At 57.5% G+C, this 26,212-nt stretch overlaps 10 protein-coding genes across 10 annotated transcripts; 4 read left to right on the top strand and 6 right to left on the bottom strand.

Moving 5' to 3' along the window:
• Positions 1-42: 42 nt before the first annotated feature.
• Positions 43-4,235, bottom strand: KVR01_009875 (dynamin-like GTPase SEY1). The gene is made up of 3 exons (XM_044784987.1): positions 3,985-4,235; positions 1,728-3,910; positions 43-1,669 (listed from the first exon to the last, which is right to left on the bottom strand). Exons 1-3 carry the CDS (start codon positions 4,074-4,076, stop codon positions 1,383-1,385), a joined length of 2,562 nt encoding a protein of 853 aa, XP_044641123.1. The 5' UTR covers positions 4,077-4,235; the 3' UTR covers positions 43-1,382.
• KVR01_010085 (ribonuclease H2 catalytic subunit RNH201) lies at positions 139-1,206 on the top strand (the record flags this gene model as incomplete). Its single annotated transcript, XM_044788870.1, has 1 exon — positions 139-1,206. The coding sequence occupies one exon, from the start codon at positions 139-141 to the stop codon at positions 1,204-1,206; it is 1,068 nt and encodes a 355-aa protein (XP_044641333.1).
• A 276-nt stretch (positions 4,236-4,511) lies between the features above and the next one.
• Positions 4,512-6,824, bottom strand: KVR01_009787 (uncharacterized protein). The gene is made up of 2 exons (XM_044783711.1): positions 5,776-6,824; positions 4,512-5,714 (listed from the first exon to the last, which is right to left on the bottom strand). The coding sequence occupies exons 1-2, from the start codon at positions 6,645-6,647 to the stop codon at positions 5,621-5,623; spliced, it is 966 nt and encodes a 321-aa protein (XP_044641035.1). The 5' UTR covers positions 6,648-6,824; the 3' UTR covers positions 4,512-5,620.
• Positions 6,825-7,429: 605 nt separating this feature from the next.
• On the bottom strand, positions 7,430-7,762 carry KVR01_009813 (uncharacterized protein; the record flags this gene model as incomplete). Its single annotated transcript, XM_044783912.1, has 1 exon — positions 7,430-7,762. The coding sequence occupies one exon, from the start codon at positions 7,760-7,762 to the stop codon at positions 7,430-7,432; it is 333 nt and encodes a 110-aa protein (XP_044641061.1).
• A 536-nt stretch (positions 7,763-8,298) lies between these two features.
• On the bottom strand, positions 8,299-9,303 carry KVR01_009915 (uncharacterized protein; the record flags this gene model as incomplete). The annotated part of the gene is made up of 2 exons (XM_044790809.1): positions 8,299-9,141; positions 9,196-9,303. The coding sequence occupies 2 exons, from the start codon at positions 9,301-9,303 to the stop codon at positions 8,299-8,301; spliced, it is 951 nt and encodes a 316-aa protein (XP_044641163.1).
• Positions 9,304-9,646: 343 nt separating this feature from the next.
• Positions 9,647-13,528, top strand: KVR01_009843 (uncharacterized protein). The gene is made up of 3 exons (XM_044794180.1): positions 9,647-9,930; positions 9,993-12,042; positions 12,155-13,528. The coding sequence occupies exons 2-3, from the start codon at positions 10,457-10,459 to the stop codon at positions 13,326-13,328; spliced, it is 2,760 nt and encodes a 919-aa protein (XP_044641091.1). The 5' UTR covers positions 9,647-9,930; positions 9,993-10,456; the 3' UTR covers positions 13,329-13,528.
• A 505-nt stretch (positions 13,529-14,033) lies between these two features.
• On the top strand, positions 14,034-16,115 carry KVR01_009874 (uncharacterized protein; the record flags this gene model as incomplete). The annotated part of the gene is made up of 1 exon (XM_044783051.1): positions 14,034-16,115. One exon carries the CDS (start codon positions 14,034-14,036, stop codon positions 16,113-16,115), a length of 2,082 nt encoding a protein of 693 aa, XP_044641122.1.
• A 291-nt stretch (positions 16,116-16,406) lies between these two features.
• KVR01_009770 (uncharacterized protein) lies at positions 16,407-20,021 on the bottom strand (the record flags this gene model as incomplete). The annotated part of the gene is made up of 7 exons (XM_044781405.1): positions 16,407-16,779; positions 16,843-18,547; positions 18,600-19,227; positions 19,349-19,445; positions 19,507-19,624; positions 19,760-19,798; positions 19,898-20,021. The coding sequence occupies 7 exons, from the start codon at positions 20,019-20,021 to the stop codon at positions 16,407-16,409; spliced, it is 3,084 nt and encodes a 1,027-aa protein (XP_044641018.1).
• Positions 20,022-21,409: 1,388 nt separating this feature from the next.
• Positions 21,410-24,008, bottom strand: KVR01_009907 (uncharacterized protein). Its single transcript, XM_044791800.1, has 3 exons — positions 23,081-24,008; positions 21,984-22,991; positions 21,410-21,912 (listed from the first exon to the last, which is right to left on the bottom strand). The coding sequence occupies exons 1-3, from the start codon at positions 23,785-23,787 to the stop codon at positions 21,789-21,791; spliced, it is 1,839 nt and encodes a 612-aa protein (XP_044641155.1). The 5' UTR covers positions 23,788-24,008; the 3' UTR covers positions 21,410-21,788.
• Positions 24,009-24,514: 506 nt separating this feature from the next.
• Positions 24,515-25,498, top strand: KVR01_009683 (uncharacterized protein; the record flags this gene model as incomplete). Its single annotated transcript, XM_044782563.1, has 3 exons — positions 24,515-24,625; positions 24,676-25,266; positions 25,331-25,498. The coding sequence occupies 3 exons, from the start codon at positions 24,515-24,517 to the stop codon at positions 25,496-25,498; spliced, it is 870 nt and encodes a 289-aa protein (XP_044640931.1).
• Positions 25,499-26,212: the final 714 nt, after the last annotated feature.

Here is a 26,212-nt window from a genome sequence, read left to right as displayed (position 1 = left end):
CCCTGACGCGCATGGACGCGCATAAACCACTATTGATTGCGCCCGCGCTTTACCCTTCAGGGATACAATGTCAACAAAAACGTCGGGGTTCTCGACCCAGCCTCGAACGAACAAGACAGAGAGCCCAAGCAAACACAAATGGAGGACACACAAATGACCGAGGCCGACACGGCCCTCGAAACACCAGCCTCGGACGTCTTCATCCCGCCCTCGATCCATGACGGCCCACTCCTGGCCGGCGACAGCTACTCACACTTCTCGCCCGTTCCTCCCGCCCTCGCCTCCCCGTCCTCAGAGCCCGGCGACGGCGTCCCCTGCTGCCTGGGCGTCGACGAGGCCGGCCGCGGGCCCGTGCTGGGCCCCATGGTCTACGGCGTCTTCTACCTGCCGCTCGAGCTGTCCGACCCACTGCTCCGCGAGAAGCACCGCTTCGACGACTCCAAGGTGCTGACCCCGGCCGTGCGGTCCGCCCTCATGGAGAAGCTCTGCACGCCCTCGCCCGATGCCGACAGCGACGCCTCCGCCGACCATGACGACGCGCTGCACTCCCGCTGCGGCTGGGCCACCACCGCCCTGTCCGCCCGCGACATCTCGGCCAACATGCTGCGGCCCTCGGCCGCCTACAACCTCAACGCCCAGGCCATGGACGCCACCGTGGCCCTGATCCAGGGCGTGCTGGCACGCGGCGTCAACGTCAAGGAGATATACGTCGACACCATCGGCCAGCCCGCCGCCTACCAGAAGAAGCTCGAGCGCGTGTTCCCCTCTGTCAGCATCACCGTCGCCAAGAAGGCCGACTCCCTGTACCCCTGCGTTTCCGCCGCCAGCGTCTGCGCCAAGGTGACGAGGGACGCCGCCCTGGAGGTCCTGTACCGGCGCCACGCCGCCGCTGCGGATGGCGGGCAGGACGGGGCTGCGGGCATGGCTTGGGGCTCTGGCTACCCCTCTGATGGGAAGTGCGTCACCTGGATGAAGTCCAACATGCATCCTGTGTTCGGGTGGGGTCCCGAGTGCAGGTTCAGCTGGGGCACGGCCAAGGACATGATCGAGGCCAAGGGGAACGGTGTCAAGGTTGAGTGGCCCGTCGAGGATGACGGCGAGACGGCCAGGTTAACCGACTTTTTCGTGGCGAGCGACGGCCGGGACAAGGACGCCGATGAGCTAGGTGCATGGTTCGGGACACCTGCGGGGCTGGAAGCATTTTAGTAATATCTACAGGGACGGACTAGAGGGGTTTGATTGCGGTCTGCAGCATTAGGAGTTCAGGTGTTGAAGGCTTTCTATGGGGTTTATGAAACTACAGGATATCCTGCGCTGGCTTGGGTACCTAGGTAGTAATGCGCAAAAACCCAAAAGTACATATATAAACAGTCCTGCAAGGATCAGATATCATCCTCGTCCTCATCCTTCTCCCGTCGCTTTCCTTTTGAGTCGAGCGTGTCCATGCTGATCGAGTCCGTATCCTTCCTGGGCGGCATGGCCAATGCCGACCTTGCCGTCTCGTTGTTTTCCAGAAAATCCCGAAGCTTCTGCTTTCCAATTTCGACGGCCTGGTTGGTAGCAGCATTGCTCATCTGCATCATGGGTCCCAGCAGGTTCAGGTTGTATGCAAGATACGTGCCACCCGCAGTGAGACACAACAATATGAACAGGACCGGGTTGCGCAGAACTGGACAGTGTCAGTACGGGCACGATGTTGCGTGAAGACGCGAGGGAGCAAGACTTACCCATCCATATCTCGTTCCACCCAAGCACCAAAAGAACGACGTAGAAATAAAGAGGTATCTGCGTCATACCACCCAGGGCACTGCGCTTCGCCTCCACATAGACGCCATCTGCCGTCTTCTTGAAGCGGATCACAAGATCCTGCCTCTTGCTCTCGCTGAGCACAGTCATTTCTTCTTCGAGGCTCTTGCCTTCCTCTTCGTCAACACCGCCGATCGGCGAGAGATCTTCTTCATCCCCAGGTTCAACCCCGGCAGGCTGATTGCCAATAAACGCAGGCAGGTCGGGCGGGCCGTACGTCTCCGACAGCCTGAACCTCGACAACAAGGGGATGAGGACCAGGGTCGACTCGCGCGCCCGAGTATAGATCCCCTCAATGTCGTCGCTGGGGCGCCAGATTCTTGGGACACCTGACTCGTCATAGCGGAACTTGTCCTCAAAGTTCTCACGCAGCTTGAGAAGAATGTTGCCCTCCATCACCTCCTCCTCGACCTTCTCGCGCAGAGCCACCCAGCTCTTGCGTCGGAGCCTCCAGAGCCCGATTTCGACCTCTTCGTCGGTGGCCTCCAGGTTCTTGGCTCGGTCCTTGAATCGATCTTGTGCTTCATTGACAATAGACACAAAAACCTTCCAAATACGGTCCCACAGATCCTTCTCAGTGGTTGGCTTCTCCCCTTCCTCTGGGGCGCCCGAGCCACCACGGCCAGATCCGATTTTGTTGAACTCCAGCCCAACAGCGTCGCCGAGGCGAGACTTGACCCAACGTTCCACGCGAGTAGCCAGACGGCGCATCTCCTCTTTCCTCAGTCTTGCGCCGACCTCGTCCAGCTCCTTACCAAACATCAAGTATTGGGGTTTGAAGTTGGTCCATGGAACGCCTTCGATGGCCAGGCTCTGCGCCTCCTTCTTGTAGATATCCAGGGTCTTCCTCTTCTGCTTCTCAACGATCTCCGCGAACTCGTAATGACCGCCTGCCTTCTGACCAGCCTTGACAGCGTTGGTGACAGCATCTGTGAAAGCTGCCACACCGGCCTTGTGCGCAGCTGTGAGCTGGCCATGATACAGTGCCTTCAGACGCGCATCAATCTTCTCCTCGAGCTCAACGTGCTTCCTCTTATAGACGCCCTTATGGTAACGGCTCGCTTGTGTCTCGAACGCCCTGGTTGTCTTCTCACGAGAAGCCTTGCAAGTCGTACCGAGGTCTGGCAGTACCGTCGTCTTGCCCGCGCGGACTGCCTCTGCCTGCTGTTCTTCGAGAGGGGCAATTGCAGCGTCGAAAGAGGTCAGGACCTCGCGGGCGATCTCGTCGCAACGGAACTGAGCAAGCAGCTCCTGCTGGGTCGGCAGGTCGAGGTCCTTGTTGTTGACAATCTGGTCCCAGATGCCCTCTGCGTACACGGGGAAGCCATCGGCAGGAATCCTACGGTGGTATTCTGCAAGGAAGACCCCGCCTTCGAATTCCTGGTCCTTGGTTGATCGATGTCCTGCCACAAACCTCTTGCCCAGGTTATCGACCTCTGCGACGAACTTGTCGGGCTGCAGGATCTTGTGCGGAAGAGCTGCGAAAGCGAAGTCAAAGTAGTCCTCAATCTTGGACTCCTCAAGACCCGGGGGCTTAGACAACGAGGTCCAGATCTTGGTGAGATCCTGGATCAAGGTGTTTCGTAGGTTCGCCAACGGGGTGGTTCCGAGGTGATCGCGGATGACGAAGAAGAGGAGGGATCTGGGCGTTGAATTCTTGTCCTTGAGGAAAAGCTGCAGGTTGACCTCGAAGACGGTCTTTAGGAGGCCCATGTTTGCGCCCTGATACAGACCAACCTGATGCTCCCAGATGTTGACAATCAGGACCTCGCTCGTTGCCAGTGCGAACAAGGCGCTCTTCCTCTCAAAATCTTGGTCTTCGCCGCGCTCACGGCCGTCGGTACCCTCGACGTCCATGACCAGGATGTTGTCCGCGAGCTTGACGGAGCCATCGGCCGTGCTTTCCTTCTTGTTTTTAGACATCCATATTCCCTTTGTGGTTTGACGGCGTTCCGTCTCGGACATGACACTGAAGTCGGTTCCAAACAGATTGTTCAACAAAGTTGACTTTCCGGTGGACTGGGAGCCGAAGACAGAGATAAGGTGATAATTGAAGCCAGCGTTGGCCACCTGGGTGCCGGCGAGGTAGTGGCTCAGGTTGGTGCTGCAGCATGGTCAGATTCCGGGCGGGCGAGGAGGTTCAGACACGGAGACGGGGCAGGACAATAGAGGACGTACTTGTACTGCTTGTCCTCGTCGATGACTTGGACGCCATGGTCGTATTGTTCAGCAGCCGGCGCGTCGCCGACCGCGGCGAAGTGACCGTTCATGATAGGTTTAGTAACTGGAGGAGGACTGGTATTGGAAGCAAGACAGGTTTAGGAACGGGGTATGGCCATGCTTGTTGGCGGGCGGTGGATGGGGGAGGAGGGTGCCACCGAGGTTGCACAACGAGGCCAGAGTCTGAAATTGGACGAGGTGGTTCGCATATGCAGTGAATGGGCATGTCGCTCCAGCAGCCGGCAGCTCGAATGTCAAGCTGGCCTGTCCTGGGCCGCTAGGTCGGGCAGGGGCGTTTCCCCTATCGGATGACAGCTTGATCCCCGTCGAGTCGCCTGACACCCTTGCACGCCCGCGCCTGTGCCGCTATTTGGTTTTGTTGGTCCCCATTCACCTGCCCGCCTGACGGCCCCATTGTCACCAGGACCGCATTGCCATATGACTGCTCGCTCAGGTGGGTTATACGTCTCCCGGGGAGGCACCTATTCAGGTAGAAGGTAGGTAGGTCGGTAGTCTGTCTAGACACTCACCACGTATCTACCTAGGTATCTAGATGCCTACCTCCCTACTTTAGGTACTCAGGTACTCATGCTTGCCCGCCTACTTTATACCAGCCCAGTTCAACTGCCCATGACCATGCTCGCTCCCGTCTGATGCTCCAAATTGCAGTTGTGGCAGTTTGGTTGCTCTCATTGTGATAACCCGATCTCCGTCTTCATCTATATTCACAAACATACCGTCTGTCCTTTTCCACCGACCTCCCTGAGTCTGGCTCATCTCGTCTGCGACACACGGCCCCTCATTAGGATGCGCTTCATTCCTCCGAGTCTCCTTTTGAAGGTGTAACCCTGATGTTTGCCCCAACCACAACCCTCCCACACCCCACGACTTCTCACCGCCTGTACCCGCTTTGAGAACTCTTCTTACACCAAACACCGCCCCATAACCAACAATTCTGCCACGACTCTCACAACAAATCCACAACTACAACGCGCCAGTGGTTTAGCGGTAAAATCCATCGTTGCCATCGATGGGCCCCCGGTTCGACTCCGGGCTGGCGCAAACCTTTTGCAGTCTGACACTCCATGGACGTCAGGCGTTGGGTATCCTCATTTTTGCTTGAAGGGTCTGTGAGTGCATGTAGACATCCATTATGGGATGTCATTGTGGAGTTTGGGGTTGGGCGCGTTGTATTGCAGCGGCCAACCAAATCAGTGGTGATGGCCGGTTGTCCCCGTCTCTGCTGGCGTGTAAATGTGCAACGTGCTGTCCCTGAACGACTTGGAGAAGATGTGCATCGTTGCGCGGCGACCGGACATTGATCGTCCAGCATATAAGCTCAAGGCCTCAGCGAAGCACGTTTCGGCCAAGGCCGCTCTTGCAGCGTGTTCGCGTGTGCGTACGTGTGCATGGCAACGCCGTCCAGGTGGTAGGTATGAGCTATCATCAAAGGCGCCGTCGCTCAAGTATGTGTTGCGCACATCAAATGGCTGAGACGCGACCGCTCTCAGAAGACTTCGTGGAGGGTGATCTTGATGAACATGTCCTCGGTCGTAAAGCGAGCAGGTCGGCCACCAGGTTGTTCTGGTTTCACCTATGCATATTTCGAGATGAGCTTCTTCATGATAGACATAGCCCCGCCTCGATACCCACCGCCGAAAATGGCAAAGTGGTTCAGTTGGTGATATCTGCATAGTCGGCATTGTTAGTCACCGACAGAGAAGCGAGCTGGGAAGAAGAGAGACTTACAACTCGTAGAGCGCAATCCGATCCTCCCATTCTTCCTTCGGCTCCGCTTTGGGCACCAGCTTCTCATATTCCTTCCAGAACCCGCCGAAGCCTCCGAACATACGCATGACGCCGAGTTCGTACTCAGAATGCCCGTAGACAGAAGAGGGATCGTAGACTACTTCCTCGACTCCTCCCCGTCCCGCGATGATGCCCCGGCTGTGATTCCCACTCCACAAATCGCCGTGGATGACCACCGGTTTGATCTCCTTGACTCCGTCATCGCCGATCAGCCGTGGGACGACTTTCGCAGCAACAGTCTCCAATGTGTTCTCGAAGTCGCCGTCCTTCCCGTTCGACTTGACACACTGCCTTCCGATGTGGCGCAGGCGGTTGTTGGCGTAGAACTCGGCCCAAGAATCCTTCCAGGAGTTGTCCTGCTCCGTAGAGCCGCAGCACGTCGTCACAGGGAACCCAAACATGGGCTTGTCGTACCCATCCGGCACCGGCGCCTCGGTCGTGTGCAGTTTCGCCAGCTTCTGTGCTATGGACAGTCCGGAGCCCTCGGCGCCCGATGACCCCAGGTCGAGGAAGTCGGTCGCGAGGAAGAACTTGCCCGGAGAGTCCTGGAGCTCGCCGTTGGCGTGCGACTTTGGGCAGAAGTTGGGAACGGCGTTGTGGATTGTGTTCAGGGACTCATGCTCGCCGGCGAACATGACCTTGGCATCCCTGCCTGTGCCTGTCTTGACGAAGTAGGCCACATTATTTCCATCCTTTTTGCCTGAGATTCTGAAGGTGGATGAGAAGCCCGAGCCGCCATGCGACGATTGCTTGGTGGTGTCGGGGTCGAGGCCCAGTGCCGAGAGGATGGCCGAATCTACGGGCGGCGACATGTTGCTTAGATCAGAAATGAGGTGATTCTCGTGTAGAATTTACACGCTCATCCGGTCGCTAGCGACGAGCTTATGAGGCCTGCTGGAGTCGCGGTCGTTGAACGCGATGGATGGTTCAACTCGAGACCTCAGGTGGTGAGGTGAGGGGACTACCTAAGTACCTAGGTACCTAGGTACCTAAATGGACCGGCTGTGACGTCACACACCCACGGTGATCGCTTGTGTGTCTTGCCTGATCACAAACAACTATATGACTAAAAATCCAAACCAATTTGTGAGGAAATCTTAATTTATGTTGGTGGATTTGTATCTTCAGAAAGTGGCTTCTGTGAGTGAGTGAGTGCTAAGTCTGGGCGTCTAAGTCGAAGCTAGCCGGATCGTGGCTCCCTCCACTTACACCAATTGGCATTACACAAACGCAAAAGGGAGGACATTTGAACTGGCGTGTTCAACGTTGTCTTTTCATTGAGCAGCTAGACTCCATGATGGCTGTCGCGTATTTCGACAGTCGGGTATATCTCTGCAGCGAACATTTCAAAAGATGAGCTGTGTGTACCGTTTGCTCCATCACGTCCTAGACGCAGTTGTGCCAATGTCCCTCGAAGCATCTACGTGCACGCGCCTTGCTGAACACATTCTCGCGTGCCTCCGTAGTTCCCCAGGTCTAAATCGCCCACGCCTCGCAGACGATGCCCGATTGCTGGAAACTGCTAGGCAGACTGGTCTCTGTCATTCCCTAATTTCATTCTCAGAATTGCCGCCCTCCCACCTCGCCGGAACCGTCACTGTCCGCTTTGGGGAACCCCCTGCACCGCCGCCTGCAGCGGCCGTGTCGAGGCCGTCGATTCGGCCGTCCGCCTCCGGCCCAGCGGAAGCCCAAACTTTTGCCATCCCGAGGTCTCGGCGCGTTTCCAGACTGGGGGTGGTTTTGGAACAGAGGAGCCGCTGCCAGTAGGTATGGTCAACTGTTTCGCTGGGTTTTCACAAGCCTCGCGCGTCTGCCTGCGCTCCGCCCCGTCAAAGCATGCTGCGCAGGGGCAGACGAGAGGGCTCTGGTAGGAGTCGTGCCTCGCGGTTTGCGCAGGATGGTACGAAGCGCGAATCCCGAAGACCATCGCGAAGGAATAGGTACGTAACGTAAGATATATATGCGTGCTGGGGTCTCGTCGGGAAGAGCCGGATAAAAGTCGGTGTTGAGCCGCAGCTGTCAAGGGGAAACGTGCATTAGGAGCGACTGAGGCGATTCCCGACTTGGACGGGTGGGGACCAGTACCAGGATTTCGACCAACTCCAGCCGCAGAGTAACGAGTGACAAGGCACGCCTAGATCTGACCTGGAAAACTTTTGATGAGGAACAACTTCGCTTTATATACTCGAGCGTCCATCGCCGCCGGGGCCTCAGGGGCGAGGTTTTTAATGCCGAGGAGCCGCGACGCGAGGAGAGCCGTTGCACTGCAGTTGTGCACAGTCGTACGAGACTTGCCGACATTCTGGAAGCCTTGAGACTACGTTCTTGTGTGCTTGACCATTGCACGCAGATGCGGAGACCCGGGTTGGTCACTCTTGACGCGTGGTGCGGTCACGTCTGAAATTAAAACAGCTGTTGTATTCCGGATTCCCAGGTGTTTGCTGTTGCCCGTAACTTGCCACCCTACGAACGGTCATCGGCAGCGATTTTGTGGTTCCAGAAACCTCTGAAGTGCTTCTCTCTGCCCTGGTCTGCAATCAACTTGACCTCAGCAGGAGTCAGCTTGAAACTTGGCAGCTTTGACAGGAAGGTCTTTAGTCTCTCCTCCTTGGAACTGGTTGTGATGACAACAACACTCTGATCAATGATCCACCTCAGTGCAATCTCTCCTTCCGAGACACCGTACTTCTTTGCGAGTTTCGCGTAAATCTCATCCACGGGGCCGGGCTTTGCCTTGGTGACAGCCGTGAGCCCGGCGTAGGCTGAGACAGCTATGCTGTTCTTCCGGTGGAAATCTAGCAAGTCGCCATGCTGCAGATAAGGATGGTACTCGATCTGGTTGATGGCAGGTGGGACCTTGGCGGTCTCGAGGACGATCTCGAGGTGCCTCTGCAGAAAGTTGGACACGCCGATGGATTTCGCCCGACCCGAGGCCTTGATGGCCTCCATTTCCGCCCACTTCTGCTGGAGCAGCTTCGGGTCGCCATCGGCAAAGAAGGGTGAGTGGATCAGATAGAGGTCGACATAATCCAGGCCAAGCTTCTGCAGGGAGGTGGTGAAGTCCTGCTCAATGGTCTTGTCCGCACTGGGCTTGCTGAGCTTGGTGACCACGTAAAGCTTGTCCCTGGGCACCCCGGCTTCCTTGATAGCGAGCCCGAGTTCCGCTTCGTTGCCGTAGCCGTCCGCGCCGTCCAGATGCAAATAGCCAGACTTGATAGCTGTGACAGTATCCTGGACGATTTTCTTGTCGACGGAGTTGGTGGCGGCACCCGTTTTGAAGTTTGCCGTGCCGAGCCCATATGCGATCTATCACATTTCCTTGTCAGCAAAGAGTCCAGTGCAGGGCGGGGGGTTGCTCACCATGGGGATATCTTGGCCATCATTTAGCTTGAGATGAGGGAGATAGCCTAGCTGCTTGGGGTCTGCACCCGCAGCATCTGGCTTGAATGAAGACTCAGCAGAGTTCATCTTGAGGAGGCGCTGTTGGGCAGTGGTGGCCAGCCCTAAACTCAATGACAAGCACGTCGGACGGGGTGCAAAGGATGAGGATGTTGTTATGCACTGCCGAGAGACGACGGAATACGTGGGTAGGCGGAGTCGGTACATGTACGGAGTAGGGGTGAAACACCGGTGCTCGATCTGGACAGCTGCCGTCGATGCTGTACAAGAAACTTGAGGGTTGTTATCGTTCCGCGATCGGCACTTGAGGCAACTTTGGGTCACTTAGTGGGTGGCGCATTTTATTATTACTTCGATCACATTAGGTTTACGGTTCAAGAACTACCTACCAAGCCCACCTACCTAGTCTACGGCAGAGCCCGCAACTGCCAAGATTTGTCGACCGTGCCAACGTGCCAGGCACGCCAGCCCAATGGTAGACTACATATTTCATTCACTCTGCACCCTGTGACCCCTTCACTCAGATCTTTTCCCCTTGAATACTGTGTTGCTTCCTGGATGTTTGCTGCGGGGCAGCTGGTGACGCCATCAAAGCTGGATACCTCGTCAGTACGGCAAGAGTTCCCCGGTCCGAGTTCCCTGTCCAAGCTCCAAGCTCCAAGCTCCAAGCTCCACCCCTGGCTTCCGCAGGCAAAGGCAACTCACCCGTCGTCTTTCTGCATGTAAACACACACTCCCTCTACTAACACTCCTCGTAGCAAACAATTCCTTGATTGTGGAAATCAAAGCAGGAGGCAATGACCTTTCTGCGCAGCTCTATTCTCGCTTGACATGCAATATGAATGACTAAATACGCGGTGCAAAGAAAAAAAGAAAGAAGTAAAAAAAAAAGACGAGAGAGAAACAAAAAACCGAAGGCTCTGCCTTGCCGAATAACCCGCAGTTTCTGGCCGCTGGTTTTCAAGCCCGCCCGGCTTGCTGCGCCATGGCCTGGCCAGCTAAGACCACCGGACTCATTGATTAGCAGGCAGCACTCTGGTCTTCAAGTCTCGGAGACCTTCAAAAATCGAACTCATCCACCATCCCTCACGATCTTCGGAAGCGTCTATCAGAGTGAACCCCCCCCCCTCGGCCCAAACACAAGAACAAGCCCTCATCGGGCCCCTCCTTGCCACCTACCGCCGACGGTGCGAACAGGCACCCTCACCTAGCTTCCACAGCGATGGCTCCCTCGTCCAGAGCGATTCCCATCCGACATCCTGACAGTAACAACCAGATTAGCACAACTGTTGCGCCAAGCGAGGAGAAAAAGACGTCCAAGCCCGTGGAGGTCGCCCAGGCTCAGCCCAAGCGGGTGCTGGAGCCAGCTGTACGGCAAGACAAGGACGTGGAAGCAGGACTCAGCATCTATGCGCGCCCGTTTGTCCCAGAGATCTTCACCATCATCAACACTCTTCCTCCCCTAGCCGTGCATTCTACGGTTCCGAGGAAGGCAATAAACATTGCCGCCTATGTTGACAGGTCGTTCGGGTCCTTTGCCCCCTTGCTACCGAGCTTGCCTCTGCTCACCTTCGACTTCCCGACTACCGCCAGGGCCAGCCTTCGCGACGCCAAGGAATACGAGGAGTTCTTTCAACTGCACCTGCGTGAGGAACTCAAGGCCCAGCAGACACAGAATGAGGGATACTCCTTGTACGGCCACGACGTAGTGATCAAGCCTTACTTGCGAGATTTCCAGTCTTTTCAGAACCAAGCAGAGACAATCTGCTCGCTACGGGTCCCTGGACTCAGAGAGAACAGCCCTCTTGTCGAAGAAGATGATGTTGTGCATCTTCGACAACTTGTGTATGGCCAGGACGGCAGCCCACTCCACATGCGAGAGTGGCTAGGGGAGACAAAGGCGACGAGACCCACAGGCGCCCTCCCACAACAGAGGCACATGTTCAAGAGGGGCAGCCAGGCCCCGGGTTGGACGAATGTTCTTCTCTCTGCGCGTGTTCTCAATGTCTTGCGCGCAAAGGAGTTGCTCATTCTTCGAGTAAGCGGCCTCCCTGGTGTGTTCCCAACCGAGCGCACAGAGAGATTCAACGTGCAGTTCCCCTACCCTGTCGAGAGGTACCTTCCCATGCAACACGCACTTCCCATTGTGCGGCAGGGGCTTTCTAGGCTGCGGGAGTATCGGGAATCCACAGGGAGCCCGACAGACAGCAGCACGGCCAGGCTCGTCGGCCCGATAATCGAGCAACCGGTACACTGGATTCAGTCGATGCTGTTCCCGACTCTGCGAGACTCTAATATGCAGGAAAAGCTCCATCCTGGTCAGTTTCGCCAGAAGTTCTTCGATCAAGTGCTCAACTGGGAGCAAAAGAAAGCAGTTGAGGCCGTCTGCGGAGGAGGATACGGCAAGTTGCCGTACCTTATTTCTGGGCCACCTGGCACAGGGAAGACGAAGACTATCATTGAGATTGCCTTGCAGCTACTCAAGGATACGAGCGCGCATGGCCATATCCTTCTGTGTGCACCCTCAGACCCGGCGGCAGACACTTTGGTCCATCGCTTGCAGCAGCATCTCAAGACCAGCGAGATGTTGCGTCTCAACCGACCAGGCCGAACATTTGCTGAGGTGTCTGGGGCGGTATTGCCATATTGCAACATTGTGAACGACGCTTTTGCACTTCCGGATGTACAAGAACTTATGAAGTATCGTGTGGTTGTCACAACTTGCCGCGACTCGTCTCTTCTCGCCCGAGGTAGGGCAACAAATTCCGACCTTTACATGGTGGAGGATGCTCTGCGAAGAATGACCAGGTACGACGTCCCACTGTCCTTCTCGTCTCAATTGCTTTGCCGTCTCCATCATCCTGCCAGGTCATTCCCGTGATTCGCTCGACATAATACTAATCGCGCCCTGATTCACCAGATCTTTCCATCCACTGGACAGTGCCTTGGAAGGCAACAAACTACATTGGTCTGCACTACTCATTGACGAAGCGGCCCAAGCTACGGAGCCTGAAGCTTTGATACCCCTGACTGTTGTTGCGCCGCACATAAGCTCACCCGAGACCCTGTCACCGCTTTTCGTGATGGCCGGTGACGAACACCAGCTGGGCCCTCGCACTTTGATTCCCGCCTCGCCTCTCAAGGTATCTCTTTTCGCCCGGCTGTTCAAGCGGGATGTCTATGCAGAGCACCCTCTAGCTCGGGGAAAGCCGCTGACGCAGTCATTGCTGCCGATTCCCTGTCCGGCGTTCGCGAACCTGAAGCGGAACTATCGCTCTCACCCATCCATACTCGCGGTGCCGTCGAACCTCTTTTATGCTGACGATCTAGAGCCAGAAGCGAGCGACATCAACCGCCTGGCAGACTGGGACGGCTGGCGCGGCCGGGGGTGGCCTGTGCTCTTCCACGACAACGCCTCCCAAGATGAACTCGAGCTCCCGGGCGTGATGGAAGGCACTGGCGGCTGGTTCAACGCTGGCGAGGCTGATATCGCCTGCCGGTATGCCGCGTCGCTGGTGAAATCGGGGCTGATCGACCAGAGCGAGGTCTGCATCATGTCGCCGTTCAAGACGCAAGTCCAAAAGCTGCGCAAGCGGATGAGAGACGATCGCTTGTGGGATGTGAATATTGGCCCACTGGAGGCATTCCAGGGCCTCGAGCGGGGCGTAGTGATACTGTGCGTGACGAGGTCGAGGGCGAAATTTCTCGAGGAAGACCAACGCCAGGGTTGGGGCGTCATCGGCACCCCTAACAAAATGAACGTGGCGCTCACGAGAGCCAAATCAGGGCTGATTGTCATTGGCAAGCGCGAGCTTCTGGTTGGGGACCCCAACTGGAAGGCATTTGTGGATTATTGCGAGCGGAACGGCCTCACGAGCGACGAGAGAGAGCCCAATGGCAAAGACGCTCGTGACAGCAACTCACACGAGCGAACCCGACTCGAGAAGATCCTTATTGAACAGGAGAGGACGTCGCATCTGCAATCCGCAGACGAGGGGTGGGGGCTACGATACGACCTGGATACGGACCAGGACATGTGGACACACGGCATGATGGAGACACCGGCAGAGTTCACGGGCAACGGATTGAGATGACGGCCAGAACCACAAAGAGAGAATTATCTCCAGGGATAGGATTGTGGGAACAGCATCTTTAGGATTCTGTTTGGACAGCATTTTGGGATATTGCGGCGAAATGATCCACGTTGAGGGACTGACTGTTTTGTAATTGATAATGGTGGACTTAGAAAGACATCACCATAGAAATAATTGATACCAGGAGTGGTACTCGAGTACACACATAATAACCCTTGCCCAAGTGAGCAGGCAGCCCCCACGGAGGTTGGTGGGGGAGGGGTCCCCGATGTTGAGTGGCGAGGAAGCTACGGAGTACATAGGTACAAGTCCAAATGAGCGCGAATCTGACATCACCATGAATTTGCATTTCCATAGAAGCACTTGAACTTGAGCTTTCACTTGACGCCGCGAGGATCTTTACAACCCGTAGCGCCGTAACCACCGCAGAATGACATATCCTCTGTTGGGTTTGTAGGGGAGAAGGCGTCCGTCCGTTCAGATATCGAATGCCCAGCCGACTCCCGTCGCTTGCTTTGAAATACAGACGACACCTCGGCTGTCGCGAACCCCGTCTCGGTTCACTTTCGCATATTAGTGAAGGCCCTTCGCCACAGACCTCACCTCTTGTAAATGCCGTTGCGCACGATTCTTCCCCTCCAGCTCCGGCGCATATCCACCACGGCCCCAGCCAGCGTCAGCGTCGCACATCGCCGCCTCTCCTCCATGTCCGAGCAACTCATCCAGAGCGGCAACGGCGTCGCCCCCGAGCCGACGCCATCGACCAAGGAGACCCTCGACGCCGAGCAGCGCGAGGAGACTCTGAAAAAGCAGGTGTCACAGCAGCAACCCACCAGCGGCGAGGGCGCCCATACCCTCGCGACCCTGCCCAAGTCATGGCGCTTCACCTCGCAGCTCCCGCCTGACCCGCTCTTCCCCACGCCCGCCGACTCGCACCGGACCCCGCGGGACCAGATCACGCCCAGGCAGGTCCGCGGCGGGCTCTTTACCTGGGTGCGGCCCCAGCCCCAGGAGGACCCGGAGCTCCTCGCCGTCTCCCCCGCCGCCCTGCGTGACCTGGACATCACGCCCTCCGAGGCCACCACCGACGGCTTCCGCCAGTGGGCCGCGGGCAATGTGCTCCTCGGGTGGGACGAGGAGCGGCTCACCGGCGGCTACCCCTGGGCCCAGTTGTACGGCGGCTTCCAGTTCGGCCAGTGGGCCGGCCAGCTCGGCGACGGGCGCGCCATCAGCCTGTTCGAGACGACGACCCCCGCCCCCACGGCAGCTGCCAGTGACCCCTGGGCCAAGGGCGCCGAGACGCGGTACGAGGTGCAGCTCAAGGGCGCCGGCATGACCCCCTACAGCCGCTTCGCCGACGGCAAGGCCGTGCTGAGGAGCAGCATCCGCGAGTTTGTGGTGAGCGAGGCGCTGAATGCCCTCGGCATCCCCTCAACCCGCGCGCTGGCGCTGAGCCTGCTCCCCCACAGCAGAGTGCGCCGCGAGACCTTCGAGCCGGGCGCTATTGTCGTGCGCTTCGCCCAGAGCTGGGTGCGGCTGGGGAACTTTGACATACTCCGGGCGAGGGGCGACAGGGACTCCATCCGCAAGCTGGCCACGTACGTCGCCGAGGAGGTGCTTGGTGGCTGGGACAGGCTGCCGGCCAGGCTGAGCAACCCAGAGAAGCCGGCTGACGCGCCCGACCTGGAGCGCCCGCCGAGGGGCGTCGTTGGCAGAGATGAGGTGCAGGGCCCCTCCGAGACGGCCGAGAACCGCTTCGCGAGGATGTACCGCGAGGTTGTGCGGCGCAACGCCCTCACGGTGGCCAAGTGGCAGGCCTACGGCTTCATGAACGGGGTCTTGAACACGGACAATACCTCCATCTACGGGCTCTCCATCGACTTTGGGCCCTTCGCCTTCATGGACAACTTCGACCCGTCCTACACGCCCAACCACGACGACCACATGCTCCGCTACAGCTACCGCAACCAGCCCACCATCATCTGGTGGAACCTCGTGCGCCTGGGCGAGGCGGTCGGCGAGCTGCTCGGCGCGGGCGCCACGGTCGACACGGAAAAGTTCGTCACGCAAGGCGTGTCCGAGGGCGCCGAGGCGGACGAGCTCGTGTCGCGCGCCGAGAAGCTCATCGACCAGGCCGGCGAGGAGTACAAGGCCGTCTTCCTGGCCGAGTACAAGCGGCTCATGACGGCGAGGCTGGGCCTCCGGCGCTTCCAGGAGTCCGACTTCAACGACCTCTTCAGCGGCCTGCTTGACACGATGGAGGCCCTGGAGCTCGACTTCCACCACACCTTCCGCCGGCTCAGCTGCATCGGGATCGCGGGCCTGGCCAACGCGGACCTGAGGGCGGAGGCGGCGCGTGTCTTCTTCCACAAGGAAGGGGTCAGCGCCGCGGGGGTCTCGGAGGACGACGCCCGGCAGCGCGTGGCCAAGTGGCTAGACAAGTGGCGGGCGCGGATCGTCGAGGACTGGGGCGTGGAGAGCCAGGATGGGGAGCGCGTGGTCGAGCCGGCCAAGGACGAGGAGAGGATGGCCGCGATGAAGAAGGTCAACCCGAACTTTATCCCGCGCAGCTCCGTCCTAGACGAGATCATTCAGAGGGTGGAAAAAGGCGGAGAGCGTGATGTCCTGCGACGGGTCATGCAAATGGCGCTGAATCCGTTCGAGGAACAGTGGGACGGCGAGGAGTTTGATGGGACTGTGTACAAGGGTGACCGGGAAGAAGAAGTACGCTGGACGGGCGATGTGCCCAGGTTCCAACGAGCGATGCAGTGTAGCTGCAGCTCATAAGCCGAGCGAGTGATTTGGGATCAATGACATGCTTTGCACATAGCCGGCCCGTAGGAGATACCAGGCAGGCGCTCAGACTGCCAATTTACAACGCGAACTCGCCGGAATACTATCTTTCTCTTTTCTAATGATGGCAAACTGTCTATGATCCAAATTCCGAGGTGCGAGTGCTCCGTATTTATGCAATCTCCCTCCCGCCCATGTCCCCTCGTCTAATATAACGACCACCATGACACCCCTGGAACGTTTGTCGGCATGCCCATGTCGACTCGCCCTTTTTCCGTGTAGCCATCAAGTCTGGGCCTCGAGCTCGTCGCCCTTCTCGTAGCCGTTACTGAGCTGTTCACTCTTGACCCTCTCAAGCTGCTCTGCGATGTAATTGTGCATGTGCTCATCCGCCTCTTCCTTTTCGCGGAGGCGCTGTGGGTCGTCGGTCAAGACAACACTACCGCTAAGACTGTGACCGTCTTGCTCATCGTCGTACCCATTAGCCTCACTTTGGTCGAAGTCGCTCCGTGCACCTATCGACCGGGCCGTCGATGACCGCCTGATACGAGGCATGGAGGGTGACCGGGGAATGACCTGTCTGCTAAAAACATCATCGAAATAATGGGCCATGCCTATTGAGGGTGTACGCGGCGTCTGTGGAAGACGGCAGGTGACACTGTGCAAAGTTAGTAAGGAAACCCGGGAGGGTGATTCTTTTCGGGTCAGGTGCGCTTCTTACCCTGTGTCGTGGATCAGCCTGGCGATCAAACCTGTCCAGCCACATTGATGTGTAGCTCCCAGACCACGGCCTGTGTCTCCATCGAAGAACTCATGGAACCACATGTTGTCCTTCCATAGAGGATCGAAGTCGAGGGTGTCGTCACCGGCATTGATAGCTCGGCGGCCATCGTTGTCACGGGTGAAGAGGTGCTGCAGCCGGTGCTGAAGTTCCTCGGACACATGACCAAGATGCATGTAGTCACCTGATCCGACAGGACATTCAACCTGCAGGCTTTGTCCGAAAAACAAGTAGTATCGCTGCAGCGACTCGATGAGAAGGAAGTTGACGCAAAGCCAGACCGGGCCCCGCCAGTTGCTGTTTCCTCCAAAGAGACCGCTGTCAGAGTCACCTGAGACATAGCTCACCTGGAACTGCTGTCCGTTGACATCCATGGAGTATGGGTGCTTCTCGTGGTACTTGGACAGGGACCTGATGCCGTATGGACTCAAGAACTCGTCCTCATCCAACATGCGCTTCAGAAGCTTCTCCAGCCGGTCCTTGCTCACAATGGAGAGGAGGATTCGGTTCCCCTTTCCACGCTTGCGGATACTGTGCATGTTCCGCTCTGCGACGTCGCACTTGTTTGCCATGAACCACTCCAGCCTCCTCTTGAATGAGGGAAGCTTGTTGATCAGCTCTGGCTCCAGGGTCAAAGTGGCGTACATTGGGATCAGCCCAACCAGGGACCGGACCGGAAGCTGTTGAATCCAAGGCCCACCCCACGAGATTGCATCGTAGTAGAAGCCATCTTCATCGTTCCATAGCGACTTCTCGTCTTTCTGTCCCGTCCTGAACGTCATTGCGTCGCTGATGAGGATGAAGTGCTCAAAGAACTTTGAAGCAATGTCCTCATATGTGCGCCGATGCTTGGCGAGCTCGAGGCTGATGTTGAGCATACAAAGGCAGTAGAATGCCATCCAGCCCGTGCTGTCTGCCTGCTCTAGGGTACCACCCGTGGGGAGAGGGTCTGATCGGTTGAACAGACCGATGTTGTCCAGACCAAGAAATCCGCCTTCGAACACGTTCTTTCCCTCAACATCCTTGCGATTCACCCACCAAGTGAAGTTGAGGAGTAGCTTTTGGAAAACGCGCTCCAGGAAATCGAGATCCTGTCGTCCGTATAACTTACGCTCAATCTTGAAGGTCCGGAAGGTTGCCCAAGCGTGGACTGGCGGGTTCACATCCCCAAAGTTCCATTCATAGGCGGGGAGTTGCCCATTTGGATGACAATACCACTCTCTTGTGAACAAATCAAGTTGTTTCTTGGCGAAGTCGGGGTCGATCATTGCCAGTGGGATGCAGTGGAAAGCACTGTCCCAAGCTGCAAAGAAGGGGTACTCCCACGAGTCTGGCATAGAGAGGATGTCGTCGCAGTGCATGTGTCTCCACTGCGAGTTTCTGATAGCCTTTCTATCTGGCGGAGGCGGTGGCTGGGCCGGGTCGCCGTTAGCCCATTGGTCCCAGATGAACAAATAATGCTGCTTGCACCACATCATGCCAGAGAAGGCCTGCCGCTGGATGTTGCGCAGGTCATCAGACATGGGCAGGGGGCTGATCTTGTAGTAGAAATCATCAGCTTCATCCTTGCGCCGCTCGATTATGTCGTCGAACTCCTCTTCGTCGAGATAGGTGTCGTCCTTCTTGCTGAACCGGAAACGGACAACTGCGGTTATTAGCAAGACCCTCGACCTAGTTTGGGCAAGGTTGAAACATACCAGCACACTCTCCCGGTGGGACACCACCGGCCTCGTTGAATGGGAACCAGGCGGCGCATTTTGTCCCGCGTTGTGCGGGATTCACAGCGTCCTTCTCCCCGTCCACAATGTGCCTGTGGAAGGCGTCCTTCACGTAAGGCTGGGGGTTCTCTCCGCCGTAGAGAAGTTCGAAGTTGGTATCATTTTCCGTGAAGAGCATTTTTGGGTCGACATCATCCCCGCTGGGACCAACGCCCGGGGAAGGAGATAACAGGAAGTACCTGTCTCCAAGAGAGTGATGGTGTGACTTGGCCAGATTCTCGGAGTGCAACCTGATCGAGGGTTTGTTCTCTTCAGGCTCGCGACCCCAAGCCCAGGTGTTTCTGAACCACACATGAGGAATGATATGAATTGGCTTAGGCTCGTTGCCACGATTCCAAGCAGTCACACGGAAGAGTAGCGAGTCCGGGTCATCGTCCTCTTTGGCTGTCTCGATGATGATGTCCCAGTACTTGTCATCCTTGAAGCAGCCCGTGTCGAGAATTTGGTATTCCCTATCCTGCTTGGTCCGCCTTGCGTTCTCGTCTCGTAGGTCATCGTAGGGGAATTCGGCCTGGGGGTACTTGTAGAGATATTTCATGTAGGAGTGCTGGGATCGTGTAAGCTCCAGTCATACGGAAGAGGCTCGGTTCAGGAACAAGAACTTACGGTCTGCAAGAGATCGTCTGGTTAGCAAGCAGTCCAAGTCCCGGGGACGGAGTGATACTGACAGGTGTGTTGTCCAGGTGAAAATGAGCCTCCTTGAGACTCTCGCCATGGTTCCCTTGTGGGTTGGACAGGCCGAAGAGTCTCTCTTTCAGGAACGGGCTGTTGGCAGGTCAGCGGCTGGGTCCGACGAGGCACAGTCACAGACGGGATGCAAACGCACTCCTTCTCGTTCCAGAAGGCAAAGGCAATATTCTCGTAGCCATGGGTGTCGCAGACTCCGGCAATGCCGTCCTCGCCCCATCGGTATGCCCGGGAACGTGCGTGATCGTGGGGAAAGTCTTGTGGAGAGGCTATTGTCAGTCACGGTTCTAAACCCCAGACTATGAATCGTGCCCCAGGATCCCCGGATTTAGAAGATGTGGAGGTGGAGTTTGGAGGTTTGGGTACACAGAAACAAGGACCAAAGCACTCACGACTCCAGGCGTCACCGTCACCGCTATAGTCCTCTCGGACTATTGTCAAACAAAGTCGTTAGCCATGTCTTGCTCACCGAGCCCACGCGTTGGCGCAACGGAGCACAAAGAGCACGAGGGCGCACGAGGGCGACGAACCTGTGGCCCACTGCCTCTCAGCCAGATAAGAGCCCCACTTCTTCCAGTACTTGGTACGGTGACGGTCTTCCTTCAGCCGCTTCTCCTCAGCAGCGAGGATCTCATGATTGTCGTAGACGACCATGGTTGTCAGCGAAGCTCAGCGGGGAGCTTTTGGCGCGCTGGCGACCGGGTTAAGCCCAGGCTTGGTGGTTATGGGTCCGGCAGGGAACGCAAGTGACGGCAGCTTGGCAATGTCAATGGACCAACAGATGCAATGGCTAACTCTGCTATCCAATGCCAGGGAGGATATTCCAGGTATGAAAGAGGGAGCGAGTTTGAGGGAAAAGGTTGAGCTGGGGGAGCTCTGGGAGGGAAGTACAGTAGGCGACGATAAGCTGCGGTGGGGGTGCAGGGATGTCACTTCCAGGCGCTACTAATACTACCTAGGCAAGCTAGGTAGGTTTGGAGTTGCTACTACGGGGTGGCAGGTGGTAGGCAGAGGGGAGGGCGAGAGGCGAGAGAAAATTCAATCGCCACGAATTTGCAGGAGTGAAAACACGCCAAGGGCTCAGGATGGCGCATGGGGGAGGCAGGGAGGAGCTACTGCTCCTGCTTAGCCTCACGATGGAACTGCTTTGCTGACTTGTTCTGCTTGTCTGGCTTGTCTGGCTTGTCTGGCTTGTCTGGCTTGTCTGGCTTGTCTGGCTTGTCCAGGAAGCGGTCAGGTTATGCAGAGTAGCACCACAGTAGCAGCAAGCGCGGGCGTCAGTAATCCACCCGGGGCTCTGTGACCCAGCCTCGGAAGCTGAGTTGGCCAGACTCTGGCAGGCCAGGTGTGCAGGTTGGAGCTGCACCCAGACGGGGCAGCGGGCTCGTCCTGCAAGGAATGTGCAGTTGGTCTTCGTTTGTGGCACGCTGATGAGATATATTCGGAAACAGCAGGGCAGGCAGGGACGCCCTGGGGGCCTTGTTCTGCTCCTTCTGCCGTTCCTGTTCCTGGTCTTGGCCCGCGCCTTGTGCCTGGCCCTCCAGCCAACCAGCCAACCAGCCAGCCCAGCCAACGCTCAATTCAGCGAGTCCATGAGCGCGGCGGGAAGGATGCAACGCCGGCAGCATGCCAATGCCTGCCGTCCTTGCCTTGCAGCAGGACTTGCATCGGCACCTCTGCTAGTGACAACGCGAGCTGTCTGGACTAGCTGTTGTAGGGCGCCAGGCAGCCGGTGTAGGTGCCCGGCTGGATGAGCTTGCAAGCTCCCGCAAGCGCCCAAGCTCCCCAGCTGTTGCGGGAGCTTCTGCCCATAGTGTAGAGCCTCGATAAGGAGACGGTGCTCCGCAACTAGCCGAGTGACGTCATTATCTACGAGGGGAGCTCGATCTGAGGCGCAGGCCTGTGTTTCGAGTTCCGGTTCAACATTTCATCTGTGTGGCATTTTGCAATAGGCGGCTTTGACAAGGATGCACATGCAACCTTCCTTCGTGTGGAATACAGATGGCCACATGCAAAAACACGACAACGGCACACCTCAATGACTCGTTGAACATGCTGAATTCAGTATTGGTCTACACAATGGCCCCTAATGCCGCATTTGTCCATCGTCCATTCCCCGACTCATTCAAGGGCCTGGTCAGCCATCATCACAGCTTTGAGATAAAATAGACAACGGCCGCAACCTTGAGATGTCGCGTGCATACACAGTAGCTCGCCCTGTGGGTCCCCCATGGCCCCCATCTGGGACCATTCTGGGGTTGAGGGAGGCTTCCCATTCGTGCCCGGCTCCCACTCTACCCCGTGACTCCGTATCGACGTATCCCCGGGCTCCGGACCATTGCCAAAAATTGCCATGGAACGCCATGCTCGCTCGAATAGCTTTTCTACATTTTGCACAATACGGGTGCTGTCCCTGTTGTATCATAGCTTCGCCTTCAGAGGCTTGGGTGGTGCGGTGGCATCCTTGTTGATGACAACCTCCTCACTCTGGTTCTTTGCCTTGTCGCCATTGCCGAAGAAGATGACCTGAACCGTGAGATCATCTCTGTGTGCGGTTTTTCTTCATGTCAGCGAAAGACAACGGGATAGAACAAGCGCACCGCCATCTCAACTCACCTGTATCGTCGCGAATAAGGAGACGGGAGTGTCAAAAGTGCCGACACCATCTCCTCGTTCTTTCCGCCTAGAGCATTGCGAATGAGATGGGTGGCAACGTTGCTGTCCTTCACGACGAATCGGTCATCGTCCTTGGAGATGCCCCATTGTCGTACACGAATGGGTGTCTTCTGGCCGTCACCTCCTGCCGAAGCCGTGCCTTGTTCAACTGGAAGGCCATTCTTCTGCGATGCGCCGAAGATCCTGCTCCACACCGAGTCAAACTGCGAAGTTGAAGCCTTGTTGGTCTGAGTCTCGAGCCACTTGCCAACAAGCCCGACGACCTCCTCGTTGGTAAGCATCTCCCACAGGCCGTCGGTAGCCAGGACCAGGAAGTCGCCCTTTTCGGGCTGTACTTTTGTAGTCGTGACTACTGGCTCCGCTGTGACATAGGGTGGCGTCTTGAGCAGGGGAGACTGCGAGCGGCCGAAGAACGACTGCCGAAGCTTTTCCGCAACATCCTTGCTCCACTTGTAGCTGGCATCACCGAATGCACGGGAGGGCTCCAGCCCCCCCAGGATCCTACCATTCCGAACGACATGCTCCTCCCCAGGGTGCTGCTTTCGTAAACGGTTGGCTTCATCCGGGTTGCCGCCGGTCTGGTCGACCGAGAGCGGAGTGGCGGTCCACTTGCCATTGTCGGAGCGACGCCCCAGGACCGCCCGGGAGTCTCCAGTACAGGCGACTCGCAGGAGGTTCGACTGGCTGTCGTAGAAGGACAACAGAGCACAGGAACCAGACAGCGCCGGCGCGAGTAACTCCGCGGCGACAGAGCGCGAGTTTGACTTTAGCACTTCTTGCACGCTCTGGTGGACAATCTCATCATCGAGACGAGTGAATCCCTTCTTCATGGCGACATCGACAGCCTCTGACGTGGGGGCATATCCGCCAGCCTTGTAAGTCTCGTTGAGCTCGCGTGCAACGTAGCGGATGAGGTCCTGTCGAAGCTTTGCCGAGGTCGTCCAGCCCCTGTACCGTTTTGGTCAGGACGGATGTGGGGGAATGGGGATGGAGGATAGGGGATGGAGGATGGAGGATGGATCGCCTTGTGGACTTACGAGTGGCCGTCAAAGACACCCCAGAACATCCAGTCACTGCCAGACTCGGAGGCTCCTCTCACGGGAACCTCGACGATCTTCTCGGCATGGTCGTCCTCGATGGGGTTGTTACTTGGCAGCTGGACCTGATCGTACCTGACCACGCCCTTCCCCCTGTTGACCAGGTAGGACTCCTCCATCTTCCTCAGCTTCTGCGTCGACTGGTCAGCCGTCAGCATCTCGACAATGGCGCGGCCCTCGTCATCCGTCGTCTTGCTTATGGGCCCTTCGCCAAAGAATGTTCCGGTAGAGAGTTCTTCTGCTCCTATGACGAGGACGGAACGGGTGGGGATGGCATCGCCGGGGCTGGTGGACGAGGAGGACGAGGAGGATGAGAAGCCGCGGGTCAGGGCGGCGGCGGTGTCTGTCGAGTTGCCGTTGTAGGTGTAGTAGGCGCCGTAGCCGACGATACCGGACAGCAGGGCTGCGGCGACCCTTCGTGCATTCATCGAGGATTGGAGAGGCTCTCTTACGGTGTGGGCATGCTTGATGGGGGCTCGCGAGGTGAAGGAGAATCGGACGGTCTGCTGGGAGTGGGCAGGGATCTGACTCTGCAGCAGCGAGCTGTGGACGTAGGAGCCCCGTCGATTAGCTCGGTACGAGAGACCGCGGTGGCCTCGAACGGTGCATTGACATGTCCGAAACGCCCTCGTGGCGGCACGACGCATGGCGGCTGCGTTTTGCGCACTGGAAAGGCGTCCAGGGCGTCGCGAAAGTGGTTGTCAGATGTCCTGGTGTAGCAATGTAGGCTTGTGACCAGGCGACCCAAGGCCCAGGCAGTCGGCGTCGTCCAGACAGGGCCACAGCAGATCCCCAGGCGATCCAAGGCGGTCCGAGATAGGAACGCATGGTCCGAGCGCCGACCGACGGACTGCCCTTCCCTTCACGAGCTACGTATTTCGTCCCGCAGCATTGGCTACCTAGGTACCGAGCCAGTCACTTGCCAAAGGGTGCCAATAAATAAATATTTAGGAACGAGCACATTGTATCTGGAGGTAATGTGGTAAACATGGTCGGTCCATTTAGGGTTGGGGACTTGGTGCCGTGCCAGCACGGGCGAGCAGCGTAGAAGAAGAAGCTCCAACGGATGAGATTGTTGAGCTTCGCACCTCACTCTTGGAACGTCAAGGCTCATATGCAATCATCCTCTGCCCACATTGTTGCTTTTCAGTAGGTACTTCGGAAATCTGCCGGGATTGCCCCGACTCCACATCTCCGTGCCGACCCGGGGCGCATAGGCCCGCCCTACCCGCCCACTCGGCAGCGGCCCGGCCTGTCGTCGCGCCAACTCGGCACATACCAAACCCGGACTGCCATCGCCTTGCACCGTTGACCCGTGAACGCCTGGCTGCCTTAAAACCAGGAGTCATTTTTCAGAAGCGGGACGAGACTAGCATGGCTGACCACAACGGCGCCGAGGCTTCAGCGCCTGCCTCAGCCCAAGACAACAACCATGTGTTCCAGTCCTTCCAAGAGTACAGATGGGACCTAGACAAGGACTTCCTCGTGAGCAAGCCCAACACACACCATATGCTTCCAACTGACAGCCACTTCAGGGAGGCCTCGTCCTTGCCCTCGGCGGCTACCATGCCCTGGCACAGACGGCGTCGCAGGCTGATATCGTCATGCACTCGCGCATATTCTACTTCGCCCGCATCAGCGGCACCACCATCCCCTTCGCTGGCTACAGGGACTGGCTGCGAGCCGGCTTCCACGCCGGCCACCAGCCTCGTCTCTGGGAGTGGGACCTGCTGGAGGCGCTGTGCAACCACCGCGACAGGCTCGCCTCTGCCGGCGCCGGCGCCGCCTCTTTGGCCTCGAGGCGCGAGGAGGCTGCCGCTGAGAAGGCACGATGGGTCCGGGCGCTCCTCGACGCCGACACGACGCCTCAGGCCCGGTCCGCAACGGGGGCTGGTAATGATGGCGGCGCTGGTGCGGGGGCAGCCGACGAGTCCACGCCATCGTGGATGGCTGCCGCGCCCAAGAGCGAGCTGTACGTCGACCGCACCCTTGCTGCCAACGCCGAGGACGGCGACGATTCTTCCCCCGCCTACCCAGAGCGGTTCGCCGCAATCATCAAGGCCGTTCAGACGGGCGAGCCTGTCGAGGGCATTGTCGAGATCCCTGACATAGTAGCAAGAAACCCGGTTAGTCATTCCTGGTAGTACATGCTCTCACCATATTATGTCGACGGGTTTCTGACTTGCGTAGACTACGACTCCGTTTGGATCGATGGCCAGGCCACCAAAGCCCTGGGAGAAGGCCCAGCCAGATGCGGGCACTGAGCTTCACGTTGGAGGGGAGCACGGTCTGGCCGCCCAGGTCGATGAGAAGTTTCCAGACAGCGAAGCCGAGACGCCTGGAGGCCCTGCTTCATGAGGCGACGTCGTTGCACTCATACAAGAAGCTCTGCCAGGCCAATCTCAGAGGTGATGGCAAAAATCGCCCTTGGGCGTGAAGGCTCTATGATAAACCCACCCGCTGATAAGCTCACCCGCCGCTGAGATCGCCAAGCAGTCGACGGACTATTTTGAACAAAGTATGAGGCCTACGACGAGCTGCAATACATGGCTGACGTTGCTTATGGGACGCGGAAGGAAGACATTGGCATCCAGTGGCATAGTACAGTCCTGTACAAATACCAAGCAAGCCCATCGATCCTTCACTGGTACTAAAAAGGAATTGATATGGTCATAGTGGCCTATTTACTCCTGTACATGTACAATGGCAAACGTGAAAGCAGGGCCACATATTGCAAAGGACGCCACGAGGAAGCTGCGAATAATTTTCTATTCATCGGAATCCCGCAATTATACACCGTAAGCAACCTGTCCCATTGGCTTGTCCTCCTCCATACCCGGTGCCATCAGGTTGGTGCGTGGGTCTCCAGTCGCCTTGGCGGCCGAGCAACGGGCCATCGTTGGCGAGCTGTAGTATAGGGGTCAGTAACAATGACGAATAAGTCGATCTGCATTCCTACATACCTTCGTGAAATCACGTCTGTAAAGTAGAAGTTCTCAATGGGGAGCTTGAGGGGTGTGCCAGAGGCCTTCGCGCCCTTGTTCTGGTCTACCAATTGCACCTTGCTCAGCT

The sequence above is a fragment of the Diaporthe batatas genome, assembly GCF_019321695.1.
Source record: "Diaporthe batatas strain CRI 302-4 chromosome Unknown Contig00012, whole genome shotgun sequence".
Classification (NCBI taxonomy): Eukaryota; Fungi; Ascomycota; class Sordariomycetes; order Diaporthales; family Diaporthaceae; genus Diaporthe; species Diaporthe batatas.
This window is presented reverse-complemented; position numbering and strand designations above follow the sequence as displayed.